The 19,477-nt window shown below is 42.6% G+C and overlaps 1 protein-coding gene across 2 annotated transcripts in view; it reads left to right on the forward strand.

Moving 5' to 3' along the window:
• HTR4 (5-hydroxytryptamine receptor 4) overlaps window positions 1-19,477 on the forward strand; it is a 253,864-nt gene that overhangs the window by 154,444 nt on the left and 79,943 nt on the right. For both annotated transcript variants that reach the window (XM_090065166.1, XM_090065167.1), the window contains 2 exons: window positions 969-1,122; window positions 4,032-4,600. In XM_090065166.1, coding sequence (XP_089921292.1) covers window positions 969-1,122; window positions 4,032-4,600 — 723 coding nt within the window. The remainder of the gene's footprint in view (window positions 1-968; window positions 1,123-4,031; window positions 4,601-19,477) is intronic.

The raw sequence follows: 19,477 nt of genomic DNA on the forward strand, positions 1-19,477 counted from the left end.
CCTGTGACACTGGACAGGGCATGTTGCAGTTCCTTGCCTCAGTTTCTTCAAAATACAATCAAAATAAAAATATTTTTCTCTGTAAAGCGCTTTGAAATCTATGGCACAAAGAGGCGGTGTCTTGTTGTTATTATCATTAATCCAAAATGGAAATGGGAGTGAGAGTTGAACTTAAGATGCTGTCATGTGCACAGCCTCTGTGCTATAGAGGTACTGAAAGACAGTCAGTTTCCCAGTCTTTTGGCCTGTTCTCCAGGTTGCATGTGGAAATGTGTCTGGACAAGATTTGAGTGAAATGAAAGTGAAAGCAGGGCTAAGGAGGCCAAAGAGGCACAAACAGATGCAAATGCTTTAGATAAAAGTGCCAAAAAACCCTGCTGAAGCGCCCAATCTATAGACGCTGGTTGAACTAATGCACTGCCTCTTCTAGTAAAGCATGTTCCCCCCCTCCATTGCTCAGCAGCCAGCATGAATACGAAATGATTAGCTAACATGCATCAATGTAAATAGCCATTAATTTGGAAAAAAAAAAAAAAAAATCAGCCTCTAAGCTTGCCTATCTTCTATGTAGCCATAACAGTCTTCACCACTGGAAAAAGATGGAACATGGTGGCTATGTGGCTAAAGAACAGGATTAGCAGTCAGAGATGTGAACTGAATTAGAGGCTATACCCACTATTGTGTTCTGTGGCTTTGGACTAGACTGTATTGAGTTGTGCCTTGGCTTCCCCATCTGTGAAACAAAGATATTGACCCTCCTGCCCTGGAGATTCTGAGGCTTCATTCATTCCATATTTTCAAAGTGCTCTGAGATCCTTGGATGAAAGGCAACCATAGAAAAGCAAAGCATTATTTCCATTTTTAAACATGGGAGAAACAGGTTGGATAAAATGTCCTGTGATTTTATTTGTAGAAGACCTGGAGTGGTCTCTATAACTCATGGGCAATCTCTTTCCTTCTTCTTTCAGGTACTATGCCATCTGTTGCCAGCCTCTGGTTTACAGGAATAAGATGACGCCAATACGCATTGCTGTAATGCTTGGAGGGTGCTGGGTAATCCCGACATTTATTTCTTTTCTCCCCATAATGCAAGGCTGGAATAGCATTGGCATAATAGACTTGGTGAGTAGTAAGTGGAATTCCAGTTGCTTGATGGGAAAAGTATTCTGTGATTGCATCCAGGATGTGTAGTTTGTTTTTCCTTGCATCCCTTTCTGGTATGGGGGAAAAAAGCAAGAGTTTTAGTGGCAAACACAAGGTCATCTCTTTAGAGGAGCTGCTGAATGTCTGGAGGTGGGGCTTCTGTTTTAAAGGCCAGTAGGCATTCTGTCCAAGGAAGAAGAGCAGACTTTGGGTCAAAACTAGGAAAAAGAGAAATCTGTATTTCAAGATCTGTAGACTGAACCTGCAAGGTGCTGACTCCCACTTAACCACTAATTACACTGGGAGTCCAGTTGCATGTACTCTGTACAGGGAGCATATTGCACAGACCATGTTGTCTATAGATCAGATCGTTGCGCGAGTCCTTTAACTCATCAGGACTGCACTTCTGCTTATAAATTGAAGGCCCTTCACTGTTCTGTTGTGTCCCTCTGATTGTTAGGGGAAATAAGCTTCCTATGAACTGATCTTGCACACATAGAATTTAACTTTTTCCTTGTGGTGGGGAAGGGCTCATGTACCATGATTATGACTAACTCCTGACAGTAGCCGTATCTACACGAGACACTGACTGCACAGTAGCATTGTGTGGCATCAACCAGGATGCAACACTACTATGCAGACACTAGTGCAGCAGCCTCACAGAAAAGCCATTCATCAGCACTACTGCACAATAACTCCGATTACTGCACAGTCATTTAGTATGTGTTTATACAAGTACTAAGTGACTGCATAGTAATAATTGCGCAGTCAGTGTTTTGTGAAGATGCATCAGAGAAAGTCACAGAAAGAGAAAGTCTGATGTTAATCTGCAAATGAAGACATCTCACTGGCCAACATTTTCTAATGCACTTAGTGATTTTGAGTGTCTGAATTGTGACACTAAAAAGGCGGTTGATTTTCAGAAGGCAAATATTTAGTACTTAAAAGTGTCTCTAGTTGAACACTCAAATGTTGGACTTTACAACATCCCCACTCTCTTTTGAAGATCTTGGCTGTAGGATCTAAACTGACACATGGTACAGTTAGAATTTGATTGTTGAGTCTTGCTCCTTTAAGAGCAACATATATGGAGATCTAAGACGTGAACTGGAAACCCTGGGTGGCCTGAGGGCATACACATGAGGCCAGGCAGGGCAGCTGCTTCTTTTACTTTTTGCCAAACACCAAAGCACTCCAAGTTTCAATGTAGCCCTTATTAAGTTAGGGCAAAATCTCCCTTGGATTCTGGGCTATTTAAATTATAGAGTCAGTTTTTATACCATTCCCTGTAACTTTATTTTCAGAATCTCTTTTGCAGAGCATGGAGGTAAATCCCTGCCTGTCCGACCAGTATGTAGATGATAGAATTTGCATCATTTTTCTTAATGCTGTTGTGTAAAAATGCCCTATTTAGAGAGAACCTGGGGTAGCATCCTACAAGCCAAGTCTCGAAACAAATAAAGTTTCAAACCCTCAGAGGTGATATTAATATTTTGGGGCTCTCGTTTGGCACCAGGTGCAATCTGTCTGGTATTTGGAGCAGGCGATAAAGGGATCATTACCAACAGATGGGCATCTTTAGATGATACATTTTGTAAGAAACGGGGACCACTTTAGGTTATGCATTTTTAAAGAAATAATTTTTCCATCCATTGATTTTTTTGCATTGACTTTTCTGCCTGAATTGTTTTTAGAAAAAGCTTAATGTTGTTTCTGTGTATTGACTCTTTAAATGCCAGAGCAAAGCGCTTGCTGTAATTGTGTCCCTGTGTAACTGTGTCTTACTTGACAATGCATAGTACATGAAAGAAATAGGGTTATAGTCATGCTGGGGCTCAGGCATGACAGTGTGGAAAACACCTCATGTCTACCCATTTTGAAAACATTCAAACTGTGTCTTCATTTTTAAATCAATGTGACAGTGGCCACTGCTTTTAATAAAATGACAAGCTTCTTCTCACCCAGTCTTGTTAAAATCAGTGCAGGAAAGAAAATGAAAGGAAATGATGCTTATCTCACAGGTGTGTAATGGCAGGAATGTTAGTATTGGTTGAACTGATGCCTCATTCATGTAGCAAAATGAATCTATCAGAGGATTTCCTAAACTCACAGACTTTAGTTTCTTTCATTTTCTACCACCCACTCTCAGTTTCTTCTTTACCAGTGAGTATTCATGGTCTGGGGCCAGGGTCTGGATACAGCCCATGGAATCCTACAGCCCCTACAAATATATCCCCATGGAAGTTCAACACAAGAACATTACAGAAGCTCAAGGCAGATTTATGGCATATTAGACAGGAACTCTTTATGGGTTACAATTCTGTAGTCAAAAGATGAGGCTGGCTGAAATCTGTTCTGTTTAATGCAGATCATGAACTTCATTCAGATTCTTCTCTCTATTTTCCAAGATGGGCTTGGTTAGGAAAAGTCTGGAAAGTCTTATTGCTGGTAGATGTTGGATGAAGAGCAGAAAGCAAATATTACTCTTCTTTTGCTTTTGTCTGAGGTTGTGGGGGGTTGGTTAAGATTCTTTGATCTCTAATTCGGGGAGATCATGAATATTTAATAGCCAGGTTGAGGAGGTCTCTGGCAAGTTTGGAGCAGTGGCACTCTCTACGGAGTAACAGCCCATCAAGAGCTGCAGTGCAGTACATTACATGGTGGTGAACACTCAGGGAGGATATGATATAATGACAGATGGAAAAGACAGGCACAATAGATAGGAGAAATGAGGGAGAAAAAAAAAGAAGATAGAGAAGCAAAAGCCAGTTGAGGAGGCAGAAAAGCAACCAAGTTGTCAAATTTGTGTCATCAGAGAAACTGTGATAAACATTTTCTTGTTTTTTGTTCTTGTTGTTTTTTCTCCCCTCCCCATCCCACTCTTTTAGATACAACAAAGGCAGTTCAACAAGGCTTCCAACTCAACCTACTGCGTATTCATGGTCAACAAGCCATATGCCATTACCTGCTCAGTGGTGGCCTTCTACATTCCCTTCCTCCTGATGGTGCTGGCCTACTATCGGATCTACATCACAGCCAGGGAGCATGCCCGCCAGATCCGGATCCTCCAGCGTGCAGGAGCTCCCACAGATGGGAGGCAGCACCATCCTGACCAGCACAGTACCCACCGTATGAAGACTGAGACCAAAGCTGCCAAAACCCTGTGCATCATCATGGGGTGCTTCTGCCTATGCTGGGCTCCCTTCTTTATTACAAACATAGTGGACCCTTTCATAAACTACACTGTGCCCGAGCAGCTGTGGACAGCTTTCCTGTGGTTGGGCTACATCAATTCAGGGTTGAACCCTTTCCTGTACGCCTTCTTGAACAAATCTTTCAGACGTGCCTTCCTCATCATTCTGTGCTGTGGTGATGAACGATACCGAAGGCCTTCCATCTTGGGACCAGCTGTCCCCTGTTCTACCACCACTATAAATGGATCAACACATGTGCTAAGGTGAGTGTTTTTTAGACATAGTAGAATATCTTGAGTTGCTTTCAGCAGTTGTTTTGCTGTTGTCAGTGACTTTATCACAAGGACCAATGTCTTTTTCCAGAGGGTACCTAAATGGTTACATTTCCAAAGGAGGTGCAATTATAACACCAGAACAAACTTGGAGTAGTGCCTGATCAATACCAGTTAATGCAGGCCTACGCATAGGTTGCACTATTACAATAGGCCCCACACATTCATAGATGTTGTTAAATGTTAGCCTGCAGATCCTGTGAGCCCGGTGCAGATAAGGGGTCACAGCTCTGTTGAGAGTCATGATTTGGGAGCAGGATAAGGCGAGTTAGTAGAAAGCATGAACACTGTGGTTCTCTACCAGGAGAATGAATACTGTATGAAAAGTGCCTCCCTGACTTACTATCAACAGGCTGGGGAAGTAAGCAAGGAGTGGTTTGGGGAAGGTCAAGGTGAGCAACATTTATTCTCCAGTGTATAGTGGCAGCATATTATGATTTGTTTATGGGAAGATAGGACTGGACCCCTTTCATAAACATTGTTATGGATACATCTGTTCCATGTAACTACACCATCCCAAGTGGTCAGAATTACACCTTTGTGAAAGGCAACCCTTCTAGTTAGCAAGAGTCTTCATTATTATTCTATATTATGCCTCATTCTCTTTGTAAAATCCCAGCCATTATTTTCTTTTTTGAATCAATGGAAGGAGTCTGATTCTTATTGGCATGCCATAGTAATCATTTACCCTGTGTTTTTCTGTGAATTTCATTAGCAGCTAATGACCTCCAGCTAAGGTATTTTACGAATGTACTTGCAAAAGGACATCTGTCTTTTACTGTTGTCAAGTGTTAGCCTGCAAATCCTGTGAGCCTGCTGCAGATAAGGGGTCACAGCTCTGTTGAGAGTCATGATTTGGGAGCAGGATAAGGTGAGTTAGTAGAAAGAATGGACATTATGGTTCTCTACCAGAAGAATGACTGCTGTATGAAAAGTGCCTCCCTGACTTGCTATCAACAGGCCGGGGGGGTAAGCAAGGAGTGGTTTGGGGAAGGTCAAGGTGAGCACCTTTTATTTTCCAGTGTGTAGTGGCAGCATATTATGATTTGTTTATGGGAAGATAGGACTGGACACTCATAGCTGTGCATAATGAGTGATGCCTAGATAACTGTACTAGTGTCTAGAAATGTATCCCTGCTATGAAGTTCAGTTTGGAAGCTGAACTCCCAGAAACTGAGTTTGATATGTTGATTTGTCTGTTTTTGTGATGAACATCAAGCCATCTGGAAATAGGCCCATGGAAGTTTAACAGGTGGAAGACAGGTAAGGCCTCAGCAGAATATCTCCTCTCAGATGCTCTGAAAGGCCCTTTAAAAGTTTCTGAGCCACAAACAAGGCTTATTTATTTAAAATTCTCTGCTGATTAAAACTGAGTGCTGACGGCCAAGCTCCTCATGCCAGTGATTCATCACCAAGCCTTGGCACTGTGCCACATCCGAGTCTGTATCTGAGCTGGTATTTACATCATAGCAGTGCTCTCAGGGATGAGCCAAACACTTTTCTCCTGAGGAAGGATTTACAGATCAGCCGTGCTGTCCCTGGCACTGCTCACTTTGAAAGAGCTCTCCAGCGCATGACAAGCAAGCCAATAACTCTTCCCAAGGAACTGCTGGATGAGGTATATGCGTCACCGCAAGGAAGCAGGGAGGGAAAAGACTGTGGACTTGCAGCAGCTTTATATGACGATTCACTCATTTGTTCGGCTCAGGATGTTTATGAGACCAGTTGCTGTGGGGACCAGTCAGTGGCTCCACCGTTTTGAAAGTCCAGGCATGTGAGGACAGTTGAGTGGTCTGAAAAGGGAGGGAGACCCGTATTTGTCTAGGTCAGTGGGTCTGGGGGTCAATTCTACATTGTCAGACAGACAAGCCAGAGGGTTTATAGTGAACTTCCTTTCTCTCTTAAATGGGTTGTTTGGAGGGGTGGGAAGAGAGGGAACATGTCCTAGAGAGAGTGAGCAATGAAGGAAGCCCTGGAGGGATGAGTTGCCTGTGGTTTCTTACCTCCATCACTAGGCATCCCAGTTAGCCATCACAAAGGCATCCTTCTATTAAACTCTCCTTGGATATAGCTGGAAACTGCAGCCAGAGAGAATGCAGTAACTCATTCCCTGCCAAGCTAGAATTGGCCACAGTAGGAGAAAGTTATTGGACTATAGTAAAGGGGATTCTATATGATGGTGACATCCCAGCAAGGGTTTTCTATTTGTAACTTTCCATACCTGAATCCTACTTTTCCTAAGGTTTTTCCCTTGCAAGTCCTTTGTGTGAATGAGTGGTGACATAAGAACCAATTGCACTTTTTCCTGTGTTTCTATGACTTTAATCTTAGAGTGGACAGAGCAGTTAAAAATGCAAAAATAATTCCATATAGAGCAGAGAAATGGGTTAGGACTCCTTAGGTATTTTCCACTTTTTACTCCTCTGACTCTACAACAATTTGTTCTGACAAACTCTTGGGTAAGATAGATCACGTCTCTTTAGTGGGCTGAACTCAATGAAACTCGGCTTGGAGTTACTTCCCATTGGAGTAACGTCTCCCAGTGCCTCCCAAATCCTGCTTAGCATAGCAAAACCTAGAAGTCTGCTTCACATTGCAACCTCCCAGCTCTTCTCCACTGGAGCCCAGGGTGATCAAATGATGATGCTAAAGAACGCATGCTCTGCACAGCAGCCCTTCAGAGAGCAATTATTTTCTTGGTTTCTTCAGCTTCCTAAACTGATGAGAAATTGTTAGCTGTTCCCTGTGGGCGTTATACATTCATATGAATAAATGTTTGGGGTTAACATAAAACTGCTTAATTATAATCTGTGGGCATCTAGTCTTGCTAGAAAACTTTTTTTCTAAGTTAAATTGCATCAAAACTTTTCTTTTACAGACAAAGCATGTTGCGACCTACATGGAGAGAGGATAAAGTCAGTCAGGTAGATTCCTGTAAGCTATAGGCTAAGTATCTCCCTTCACCAGACTAGGTTTTTTACCCAAGCAGGTGGGTGCTGACACCCTCCAACAGAGTTTTCCAGTGTGTGGGGACAGTTTTAAAGTTATGTCCTTGGCTTCATAGAAATTGCAATGAAGAAATTGTTCAGCTCTGGTGCTCTGCACATTTTTCTCTTTAATTGAACAGCACTTCATTTTTTGGCTTGTGATGACCTCTACAACTCCCTGAACAAAGGGCAAGTTGCAGCTGCTCTCTGCATTGCCCCAGGGTCAGTGATGACAGAAGTATTGCACTGAATCTGTGCTTTCTACAGAAAAAAAAAAGAACTTGAAAGCTTCATCCTGGCAGGATAACTTATTTAGGGATGCAGGAATAAGTACTAGCTTATGTGAGGATAGATGCCTTACCTGTGTCAGATGCCCTACTCATAAGTAGCTTTAACTTCACTGGGTCACCTTGTTACTTCAATTGAAACCATTTTCTTATCCCTGAATACTGTAGCTATCAGGTATTTCTGAGGCAGAGTAGAGGTTCTAGATAGGATGGGCATGTTCATCTTAGTGTAAGATGGGTTGTAAATACTGTTCTGGGATGCATCTGACTTAAAACATTGAAAAAAGTGTTCTTTTTTATGCTATTTGCCTCAAAGGCTAGGGATAGACTTTCAAAAAGCCTGAGTCTGAATTGGTTCAGTCTTTGCAGGTTAGCCTAACCTGGCTAGGCTGAACTGGTTTGTAACTGCAAAGACATCCCCTCTGGACTGAAGAAACGCAGGCACATGCCTGCAGTGGCTCAGGCTAGAAGCCAGCAGGGAGTTACACAGGGAGTAATACAGCATTTAACACACTATCAAGAAAACAAAAGCCTCACTTTTTAGGAAGAGCTTGAACTAAACAACTTTTTCCAAGGAAGGAAAAGAGGGACATTACCAGCTGACCTGTTGATTAGCTCCAAAAAATCCTAAGCAGACACTGTCCAGTCTGCCTTTGTCTTGTCTGCCTTACACACACTTCTCAGCATTAGCTAGCAGACCACATGCTGGTTACAGTCTGTGCTGTGGGAGAAGGGAGGAGGGGAATCCCTGCTTAAGCAGTGAGCAGTGGGAGGAAAGAGGGGCATGGGGAAGCCAGGAAGATCCTGTACCTGCAGTCTTTGTCAGAGCTCCAGCTAGGGAGCAGAGGGGTGGGGCCAGCCCTGCTCTGCAAAGCATCTTGGATGCTGGGGGACTGGTTTAAGTTAAACCAGGAAGGGGTCTGGGATAGACATTGCATAAACTGGTTTGAGCCAAATCAGCTAAGTCTGATACTATGTTCAACCAGGTTTATCTCAAACCTGCTTCAGCCATTTTCAAACTGGTTTATGTGCACTGAATGTCTGTTCTGTTACAGATTTAAACCAATTTCTGATCACTTAAACCAGTTTGTGTGTAATGTCTGTCCCTAGCCAAAAAGTTCAGACTATGCCAGTTAGAGATTTTTCACCTTTATGTTAGGAGTGGAAAAAAAGGAGGAAGGATCAGGTAAGACACACTACATTGACATAGGAGACAGACTCCTTCACCAAATCCAAACCAATGAAAGAAGAGACTTATATTGGGCTCCTACAGACATGCAGGGAGCTGGCTTTGGTGCACTGGAAATCCAACACGTTGGAGCAGACTTGATTAATTGAGTCTGCTAGAGCACAGAAGAAATAAGCACGCTGTAGCAGACTCTGGCTTCATGTGTATCGGTGTCTCCATGCTGAAAAATGGTGGTGAGGTGCTCTGAACTAAAGTTCGTTTAACGAGCTTTCGCTCAAAGCGCCCTGCCGCCATTTTTCAGTGCAGGGGGGACGCTGACACACATGATGCTAGGGCACTTTTACTTAGCATGGCTCACTAAATAAAGTGCCTTTCTGCCCCTCCCCCCTGCCGGAGCATGTGTAAAATTCCCATTGTTGTTTTATTTTTTTAGTACTTATGAAAAACAGTGGGCCTGGGAGATGGCAGATTATGCCACTCTATCAATGTGTTTTAAACATGAGTCAGTAATTGGGGGTGAAAGCAAAGATCAGTTTCCATAAGACCCATATGGTTCTTGAATCCTGCCAAAGTGTCAAAGGTGTGCCTCCACTGGAACCTGAAATGAGACCACCAAGCTTGCTGCAAACATATCATGAAGCTGTAAGATGGAAACCACTTTCAGTCACAATTCATGCTTTATGTGCAATAGAAAAAAAAGTCAAATATTTTAACTTTAAAAACAAATTTTGGTTTGATCATATTTGCAACCCTTTGGGGTTTGCTTTTTTCAAAAATCTGAGCACCTACATGTTACTAGAACAAATAATCCTCTGCAGTGCATTTATAATGTTGAATGCTTGAGTCTTCACCTTTGAAGTGTACATCAACTACAAAAAATTCAAGCAAGGTTGGTGAACTGAATTTTAAATCTGCAGTGATCTCTACAATGTGAAGTTCATGCATATTAGTTCTAATATGTCTGACACCTGGTCACATGTCTTTTGCATGTGTTTTGTCGCTCAGATTGCAACATGGATTAAACAGTTCCAGTAAACTGCAGATTTGAATACCATTTACTGAACATATTAGGAAATAGTTTTGAGTAATGAACTGGAACAAGGATTTACAACCTGCAAAAGGTGAAAAATAAAGCTGCTGACAGACATGGAGAAAAAAAACCCAACAAAACCCATGCTTTACCAGAAGAGGCAGCACATCAGTGTACTGGGCTCTGCAGCATCTGTATAGATTGTGTGCTTCAGTGGGGCTTTTTGGTGCTTTTATGTAAAGCTGATTCAACCAGCTATTAGATAAAAGTGCCAGAAAAGCCTTGCTGATGTGCCCAGTCTATAGAGACATTGGGCAAGCCAGGTCAAACTAATGTGGTACCTCTTCTGGGCATGCACTGGGCTTGGCATGGGGGCCTAGTAAACACCAAGTTTAAAATAAAGCACAGGTTGGTTTTTTTTAATGTCTTTAAGCAGCTTAGGTGCATTAATTAGTCATGACAGGCATGAATTCCTGGATAACTGTAGCAAACTACTAAATGCGTATGAGTCATGAAGCTGATGGTAAATTGGCATAAGCACCTGGGAAATGCTGTCTTCCCCTTGGAATTCATTGCCTGAAGTGTGCCTCATTCCTGTTAAACACAGAACATGAAAACTGTGCCTTTACCACTTCTCTTCTAAAACTTCTCTTGCAAAATCTGGAGAGGGCTCCCTTCGTGTCACTGGGGTTGCTGCATGGAATGAGCACTGGCATTTTGACAGTGTAGAGAATAGGGCTGGAAGGAAGATGCAACTGAGCAGTGGTCAGAGCTTACCCAAGGCTTGGAAGGATTTCACACAGTCACTCGTGCATGCTTTATTGTGAAACCTGCTGCTGTATTAGGAAAGACTAAAACAGTGGGCATAATACACTGTAGTTAAAACGCCATATGTGTCTGTAATCCCTAAACTGTGCAAGGTGACTGAATTCGTTCTTAGACATGAAGTTTCTTTTTTGAAAATAATGACCTTTAATGCCTTCTTCCTGAGTCAGAGCAGGGTTTTTTTATGATTACAGTGATTTTAGGTTTCTTTGTATTGGCGCTGCCTCCCGTATGCAGCTGAAAGCACTGTGATCATCAGCTCATAGTTATGTGCTAGGAGTTTGTTTTCCCTCTTCTAACAGCCAGTTACATCTCCTGATCACCTCCCTTCATTTTTCCAGTGCCAGTGTTCCTATCTAGCCACTGGTTAAAGTCTTTACTTTGAGTTACAAACACTAGGGCTCTTATCAACAGGTCATATTGGGACATTAGCATGTCCTTGATCACTCCAAATATGTTTGATGCATTCCTGTTTGGGAAAGGTTTTGAAAACCACATGCTCAGTGCTTAAGGTAAGTTGCCATTTGTCAAAGGGTCAAATCTGTACATTTCCATTCTACTTCCAGTTTTGTCCTGGTTTCTTCCCACCTCTCAGACACCTGGGCATCTTGCTTCCTCCATTATTCTTCCAGAAGCAAGTTAAAACTGTTGTGGAAAGTGAAAGGAAACCAGTCAGTCAATTCACATGGAGGAGCAAAAGTCCCAAAGCAGCAGAAGAGGAAATCAGTTCAGCATACGCGGAGGGCATCCTGCTTTGCACTTCACGTGTTTTCTGTCCTTGTGCATACACATGCACATGCTGTTTTGCACACTTGTGGCAGCACCTGTGGCATCCCTCTGACATGGTCCACGTGGCACCATCCAATGGCAGTGCTTCTTCTCAAGACTCTCCCTTGAGAACAATACGTTTATTCAAAAGCTGATGAACTGAGTTCTGCTCATTTTTTCCAAGCCATTTTAACTGGGTGGGTAATCACCATAGCAATAAAGGCTGCATTAGCAAGGAGTCCCTACAGGGATTTGTTCTCAATGACATGTTCCCTCCCTACCTTCAACTCTTCCAGCCTATTCCACAGGATATGATCAAGCACAGTTTATGCATTTAAGTCTCAGGCTAGGATTTTCCAATGGGGCTGCAAAGACCTGAAAAACACAAGTACTTGCATGAGCAGAGTATATAACTGAACCCATTTCCATGCCCAGATTCTAGGGTCTGCCTGATTTGTGTCTAAGTTTGAAAACGTGTTCTTCTGCCTACAGAGAAAGACAACCAGATACCAGCATTTTCTGACTGGTATGAGACCCTGGCAGACATTACATTTATGATGTTGTTTACATGTAGACACATTCTCATATAACATAGGATATCTTTGTGGTTGGTTTGTATGGCACCTTAAATCATATGGTGTGGCAAATATTACATTTCAGACTAATAATCATCTGATTTTTTAGAATAAATATTTTTGGCATAAAAAAATCCTCAGATATTTTAATGTCTGCTGGGGACCTCATTGACTAAGTGACCTCCAGGGGACAATTTAAGTTTTTTGAAATGCACGCGCCTGAGGAAAGTGGGGAGCAGTGTATTTGAACCTGTCTTGGGGGGATTTTGTGGGATGTAGACAGCTTAAATCAGGAAATTGTGAGATTAGTTACAAAATGTGTCATCCCTACAGCTTCTGATATAGCCTTTTTCAAAGGCTGTGGTTGTGACCAGAAATCCCTTGCTCTGCTGCTGCAGCTTCTCTTTAATCTTTTCTCTTATCCTGTCCTAGGCATTAAATAGATCCATAGAATGCAGAGCTTCCTGAGTTGGAGTAAAATGCATTCGTTACAATTTACACTGCCAGTTCGAAAACCCCAGAGCGAGTTCTCACCTTTACAGAACAGGATAAACAGAGTGTTGGAGAGCCTAGGCTTTCCCCATCCCTGCACAGCTGGGGATTTGCACCCAGAATGCAAAGGGCTGTCTCATGACAGCCCTTCAAATGTAGCCTATTTTCCACTCACTTGCTTCTGCTCTAGCTTTCCCTGTGGTAGAACTGTCCCTTGGAAGATGACATCTGAAAAAGTGTTCACAGCATGGGCTTTTTGTCAGGGAAGGTGCATTAGCTTCATCTATGAGATAAGAGGCAAGAATTGCTATGCAGGTTATCTCACTCTCTCACTCAGAAAATAAATGTAGCCTGTAGCAGCAAGACAGCATTTTAATAGAAAGAATAAATGGCCACTCTGAACTAAGGAGTGGAAAGTCCATAAGCCACAAGCCAGTTTTAGTCTATACCTGTCGACATTCCACGAATACCAGTGGAACAGCAGCAGAGAGGAACTTGGTCCTAAATCATTTGCTGCTATACTATTGCTTCCTCCATCTATGTATAGACATGCACACAACTGATTAAGCACTAGGTAAACCAGAAGAATTTTTTTGCTCTAAAAGGACAATGTTGTGTACAGTTTTTCTGACCAACCAAGTGTTACATTCCCAATGTCATATTTTTTATGTTGAAAATATGATGTGTGGACATTTCAAGGAGGATGTGAAATTTATCTTGAGGCTGGAATAGTTTCCACCAGGGCTGAAGGGAGGATTTATTTTTAATATAGGAATTAACTGTTTCAGTACACATTGTAGCTTGCTTGGGCAAACTTGTTAAATGCTCTGATCTTCTATTGGCTCTGAGGTAAAAGCTCACAGAGTGGATTCAAACTTAAGGATTCCTGCTTGTTGGTACACACCTGCTGATTCTAGGCCAATAATCTGAGCCCTGGGTCTATTTGAATTTCAGAGTTACTGTTAAATAATTAGACTGCTTAGGTTTGGGGAAGATTTATACTATGCCCCATAAATTGAAACGGTGGGGCATAGAATAAAACCCTGAGTACTAAACTGTTTTACTTTTTCTATCACGTTACAACAAGGGGCCTGATGCTTTTTTTATTTTTATTTTTTTGGAGCTGGAGCCTGCCTGTGGCCGGGGGGGTGAGCTGTCGGCAGATTGAGTGACCCTTGAGCTGTGGGGGGCTCTGGTCCTTCCCTCTGCAGTGGTGGTGCTCCCAGGGGCCACCCAGGTGGGTTGCTAGTGGGCTTCCCAAGCTTTTGGTGCCTGATCCATTGCCCATCCAGGACCCTGCTGAAGGCAGAAAAAATGGCATGGAGCCTGACCCTTTTTTTTTTTTTTTTTTGACAGAGCCTGCCTGTCTTTCCTGCAGTCAGAAGGTGAGTTGCCAGTGTGCTAAGTGGCTTCTGAGCTGTGGAGGCCCCAGTCCTTCCCTCCACAGCAATGTCACCCCCTGGGGCTGCCCAGGTAGGCTGCTAGAAGGCTGTGTGGTGCCTCAGCTCAGGGCTGGGAAAGAGTTGGATTGAGCCGGGTGCTACCTCTGAGCTGGGGCAGCACCTGGCTTGCTAGCAGCCCACCTGGGTGGCCCTGGGGGGCCTGCCACTGTGGAGTGAAGTACCAGGGCCCCCCACAGCTTATGGGCTGCTCGGCCCACTGGCAGCTTGAGAGGTGGGCAGGCTCCACCAAAAAAATAAAAATAAAAGATCAGGTCCCTTGTAGCTTCTGCCTTCAGCAGGTACAGCAATGGGCCCAATCCTTTTTTTCTGCAGCGCCTGCCTGCCTCTCCTGCAGCTGGGGAGGGGAGGGGAGAGAGGGGGTGAGCTACAGCTGCATTGTTGTAATTTGCAACATTGCAAACAACTACATCCAGAAGTTTAGTTTGCAGTAATTCAAAGTCATTAAAACCCCCCAAAGTCTTGCATGTGTACACTGTGATGCCATTAAGTCACACAGACTGAGATTTTTGTCACATGTACATGTTAATGGTGTCACATGTACAAGCGCTCCATTGGTTTCTAAACTGAACTCCTCTTAGCTTCCAGGATTCTGGAAGGAGCAGTGGCTGATGTGGAGCATTATTCCTAGAGTATCAGATACTCTCTTGTGAATCAAAACCTGATGGCACAGTTTAGCAGCCCCGAGTTTGCTCTCTTGTGCCCCTAGGGCCAGCTCCTGGCAAAGAAACTGAGAATGATAACCAGTCCTTAAGTAATCTTCTCCTACCCACTGAGCCCACTGAGGACTCTATTATTAAAGAATTAAAAGAGAGTAATACAGTTAATACTGATCTTCATGAGTATATAAAAAATAGAGGCTAAGATTTGAAACTAACTTGATGGTTTTTTGATGAGATTATGAGTATGGTTGATTAATGCATATATTGTTGCATTGTACTCAGACTGTAAGGCAATTGTCTCAGTACTTCATGACATTTTGATTCAGAAACTAGAATGACATACATCAGCATATTACACATTAAATGGATTAAAAACTGTCTGTTAGCAAAATGTAACTGAACAGGAAATCAGCAGCATCATTCCCTGGGTGTGTTTCTAGCTGGGTACAGCAAGAATCAGTTTCTTCCACCGTTCCTGTTCACCTGCCTAAGTGATGTGGGAAAAAGCAGAAAATCATTGCTTATACAGCTCGCAAAAAACAAAAGATTGGGGGTCATATTCAGGACACTGGGGAAGTTGGGCTCAAGCAAATGTTTCAATATCTCCAGATGTAATGTGAAATTCCTAGGAATAAAGAACGTAGATCTTACTTATAGGATATGGAACCCTGTTCTTGGGAGGCAGCAAGTCTGAAAAAGTTTTGGGGAAGATGATGTATGCAAATGAGGTGCTTCGACGTATAAAGATGAGGATGTATAAATCTGAGGGTATTGAGTAAGAGTAGGGTGATTGTGTTACTTCTGTGTTTGGTACAGATGCAACTGCTGCTGGCACACTGCATTCAGTTCTGGTGTCCACACTTCAAGAAGAATGTTAAAAAATGGGAGAGGCTTGAGTAGATTGCCATGAGAAGGATGAAAGGATTGGAAAACATGCTATATAGTGAAAGAGTCAAAGAGTTTGACTTATTTAGCTTATCCAAGAGAAGATTAAGTCTCTTAGCACATACATGAATAAGAAAAATAAAGGGGCTCTTTAGGCCAAGAGGGAAAGCTAAAACATGATCTATTGGGTAGCAGGTGAAGCTAGGTAAAGTCAGATTAGAAATAAGGTGCAAGTCTACACAGCAAAGGTAACCAATATGCCAACAGTTGGGTCAGGTTTTCTATCACTGGAAACTTTGAATCAAGATTGGATGTTTCTCTAAAAGATGTGCTCTTATTCAGAACACAGGGATTGAAATTGAAACATTAAGACCTCCAGCTTGTTTTATGTAGCTCAAACTAGGTAATCATAATGATCCTGTCAGGCCTTAAAATTTATGACTCTAAATAAACCAGAATACCAGATTGTACTTAATCCTATACTTCTGCAGAAAGGAAGTGATTCAGATGCACCATTCTTTGTGACTGCAGTTTTGTTTTTTATTAGAGAAACAGGAACCCAACCACAAATTCAAGGAATAAGAGAATGCTGTTGAATATGGTCAGATAGGTTTTTTTGAGGTTGCATTTGGTATTCACACTCAATATTTCCTGCTCACAATGCATTTCTTTAGTGTTTCACTATTATTTCAAGGGTTAAGGACCATGCTCTCATAAGTACAGGATTTTAGACCCCATTTATCTCTGGCAAAAAAGGGTCTTCAGTGGAGGACCACTTATCATTAATATTATTATTTCTGTTTTGACAACAACAAGAAGCACCACCCATAAACAAGATCCTCATAGGTATGGTGATATACAAACACAGATCAAAAATATGGCTTCTGCTTCAAAAGAGCTCATAATCTAAGTATAAAACAAGAGATTAACAGATGTGTACAGACTGACAGAGAACAAAAGGAAACACTGAGATTATATTGGTCAGCAAAGAACGTCAGTGGCCTAAACTAGGGGTGCTTAATCTGTGGCCCGTGAGTGAGATCTGGCCCCTGATACTGGGTCATCGAGCCCACGGGGTCTGAATACTTGGCAGTGGGGAAGCAGTATTACCACTTCCCTGCTCTCAAATTTCTGGACCCATGGGGTGCCCCACTGGTGTGATAGCATGGCCCTGTGCGCGGGATTGGGCACACAGGATGGCACAGGGTCTGATCCTGGCACATGGAGGTGGGGCCATGATCCCAGCAGGCAGAGGCAGTGCAGGGCCGCGGAGCCTGATCATAGCACACAGAGTTGATTCAGTATGCAGAGCCATGAAGAGGCAGTGTGGGCACTGGTCTGGCCCATGGATTGGCCCCATGCCACTCATCTAGCCCACAGTGCCAGAAGATTGAGTATCACTTGCCTAAACAACTGTCAAATTTTTGTAGGTGTCTAAAGAAATACCTATGTCAGTGGTTAACTCTACCCCATAACTGCAGTCGAAACAGAGTAAAAAAGTTTTAAAAGGCTAAGGTGTCTACACACCTGCAAATAATAGAAGAAATAACACAAAATATACTGGCTAATGGTTTATACTCAGTGTCCATTAACATCCAACAAAAAGATGCCCATTGATTTGAAAAGGATTTGTATAAGCTTTAAATTTATTTATTTTTCTACAGCTGTTCTTGCCAAATTCTTTCTTTTTTGGAAAGGAGCATCTGAAGGTATTGACAATAAGTGCAGATTTATAATACTATTACTGGGTTGGACAATACATTCAGAAATGCATGTGCTGGTGAAGGCAGTCTTCTAATGGGGAAGGGAAAGTAAGAAGCTGAATTAGACTAGATAATTTAAAATGTTTTTTTTCCTATTTCTGATTTTGTTACCCTTAAATCAAGAGAATCAATTTACTTTAAAGGTAGCTTTCATCAACTCTGAAAAAGTGTTTTGGGAAAGCATAGGGGTTAGACTTGAAAGAAAAGATCATTTTTCACTTTCTTCGGTGAGATTTCTTACCATTCTTTTAAGATGGTGAGCCAATATTTGCAATCAAAACACACTCAGCGAGCTCAGGAGCACTTGCCGTCTCACTGCATTTTTACATTTTGGCCGCATTTTTACATTTTGGCCTCAGAACCTGCTTTGCCCTACGGGGTTTTTGTTATAACCCTCACACATGTTGAGACTGGCAGGTTTGTAAACATACTTATGAAGGATCAAAGGTGGGATGTGGAAAGCTATAAAGATCAGTGAGGGTAATTAACCACCTGAACACTTGTCAGGGAGGCATAGCTGATTTATTATCATTTACAGACAGGAATTTCTGGGTCAAGTTCTACAGTCTTTTGTTCGGGGCAGCAGCCTAGATGGTCATTCAGTCTGAACTCACAGAGGAGCTGGACACTAGGAGTGTTCTGTATATCAAAGGCTGTTTGAACTAAAAAGAGAGACAACACCTCTGGCCTTTCCCACTTGCTGAGCTGGCTGGAAAAGCTGCAGTTTTATTCAGTTGGTCCTAACTTCTACAAAGACATACACAGAACATCCTGCAAGGCTCTGTATCATGAGAGGGTGCTGAGGCAGAAGATGTGCTCCTCAGAGGCTGAAACCAGCCCCGAGAAAGACATTTGCAATGGTCAGAACGTGCCTACAGCAGAGGGAAACAGACAGGGAGTGAAAAGGCTTAGGAGACATGAAAGTCCTGTTTAGAAGTAGTGGTACAGCGTGCTCGTTGTGGGGCTCTTTTTATCTTCCTTTAGGGTTCCTGCTTCTTTTTGCCTCCCTCCCATCCACTGACCCCCCCACATCCATTCCTTTAACAATGGTTCTCATTACTGAACCCCGTCTGACGGAGCCTTCCAAGCTTTCATTTGGCTGCTTCCCTTTTAGTGTTTGGATGAGAGCGCTGAAATAAAAGGCCAAAGCCACTGTAATATAGATAGGCTAATTGCTTTATATAATGAGGTACGGGGGGGAAGGCTCTACTTCTAGGAAAGAAACAATTGCCGGTAAGACAATCATATAGACATGCACTAATCAAGGGCCAGATATTTGGGTATAAACTGGCATCTGTGTAGCTACACTGACTGCGGTGGGGCTATGCTGATTTATACCTGCTAAGATTTGGGCCCATGCTCTTTAATAAGTGGCTTTTCAGAGCGACATTGGGGTTGCTGGTGTGATAGGTATCTTTGCGCTATAGTCTCATTATTTATAAGCTCTGATCCAGTCTGCCTTTATGCTGGATCATTAGTTCAAATCATCACCACCCTCATTTAAAACCAGCTATTGGACCAAAAAAAAAAAAAAATCAAAGGCAAAACGCTTGTAGATAGTAGATGGTAACCATATCTAGTAAAGGAAGAGAGTGAGTTCCAACATTATTAATCATGGCAACAAAAACATATTGAGGTTTTTGTGGCTAATAAGGGTAGTAAAGAATCCCCTGTGGGTTGTGCTTGATATTTGAGCTTTAATTATTTGGGAGGATGGGTGACCAGGTTCTACAGTTGCTAAAGGAAAAAAGTGCCCCAGTACCACAGCAAAAATACCCTCAACATTGTGGCATTTACTGTATTTCCAGCTTGTGTAGGTGTGTGGTGGGGAGGATTGGGAGACAGGGAGGATGCTTGGGGTTTTTTATTTCTTTCCCCTACAGTT

Source organism: Crocodylus siamensis, chromosome 10, assembly GCF_052110815.1.
Source record: "Crocodylus siamensis isolate JL-2025a chromosome 10, ASM5211081v1, whole genome shotgun sequence".
In the NCBI taxonomy this organism is placed as follows: Eukaryota; Metazoa; Chordata; order Crocodylia; family Crocodylidae; genus Crocodylus; species Crocodylus siamensis.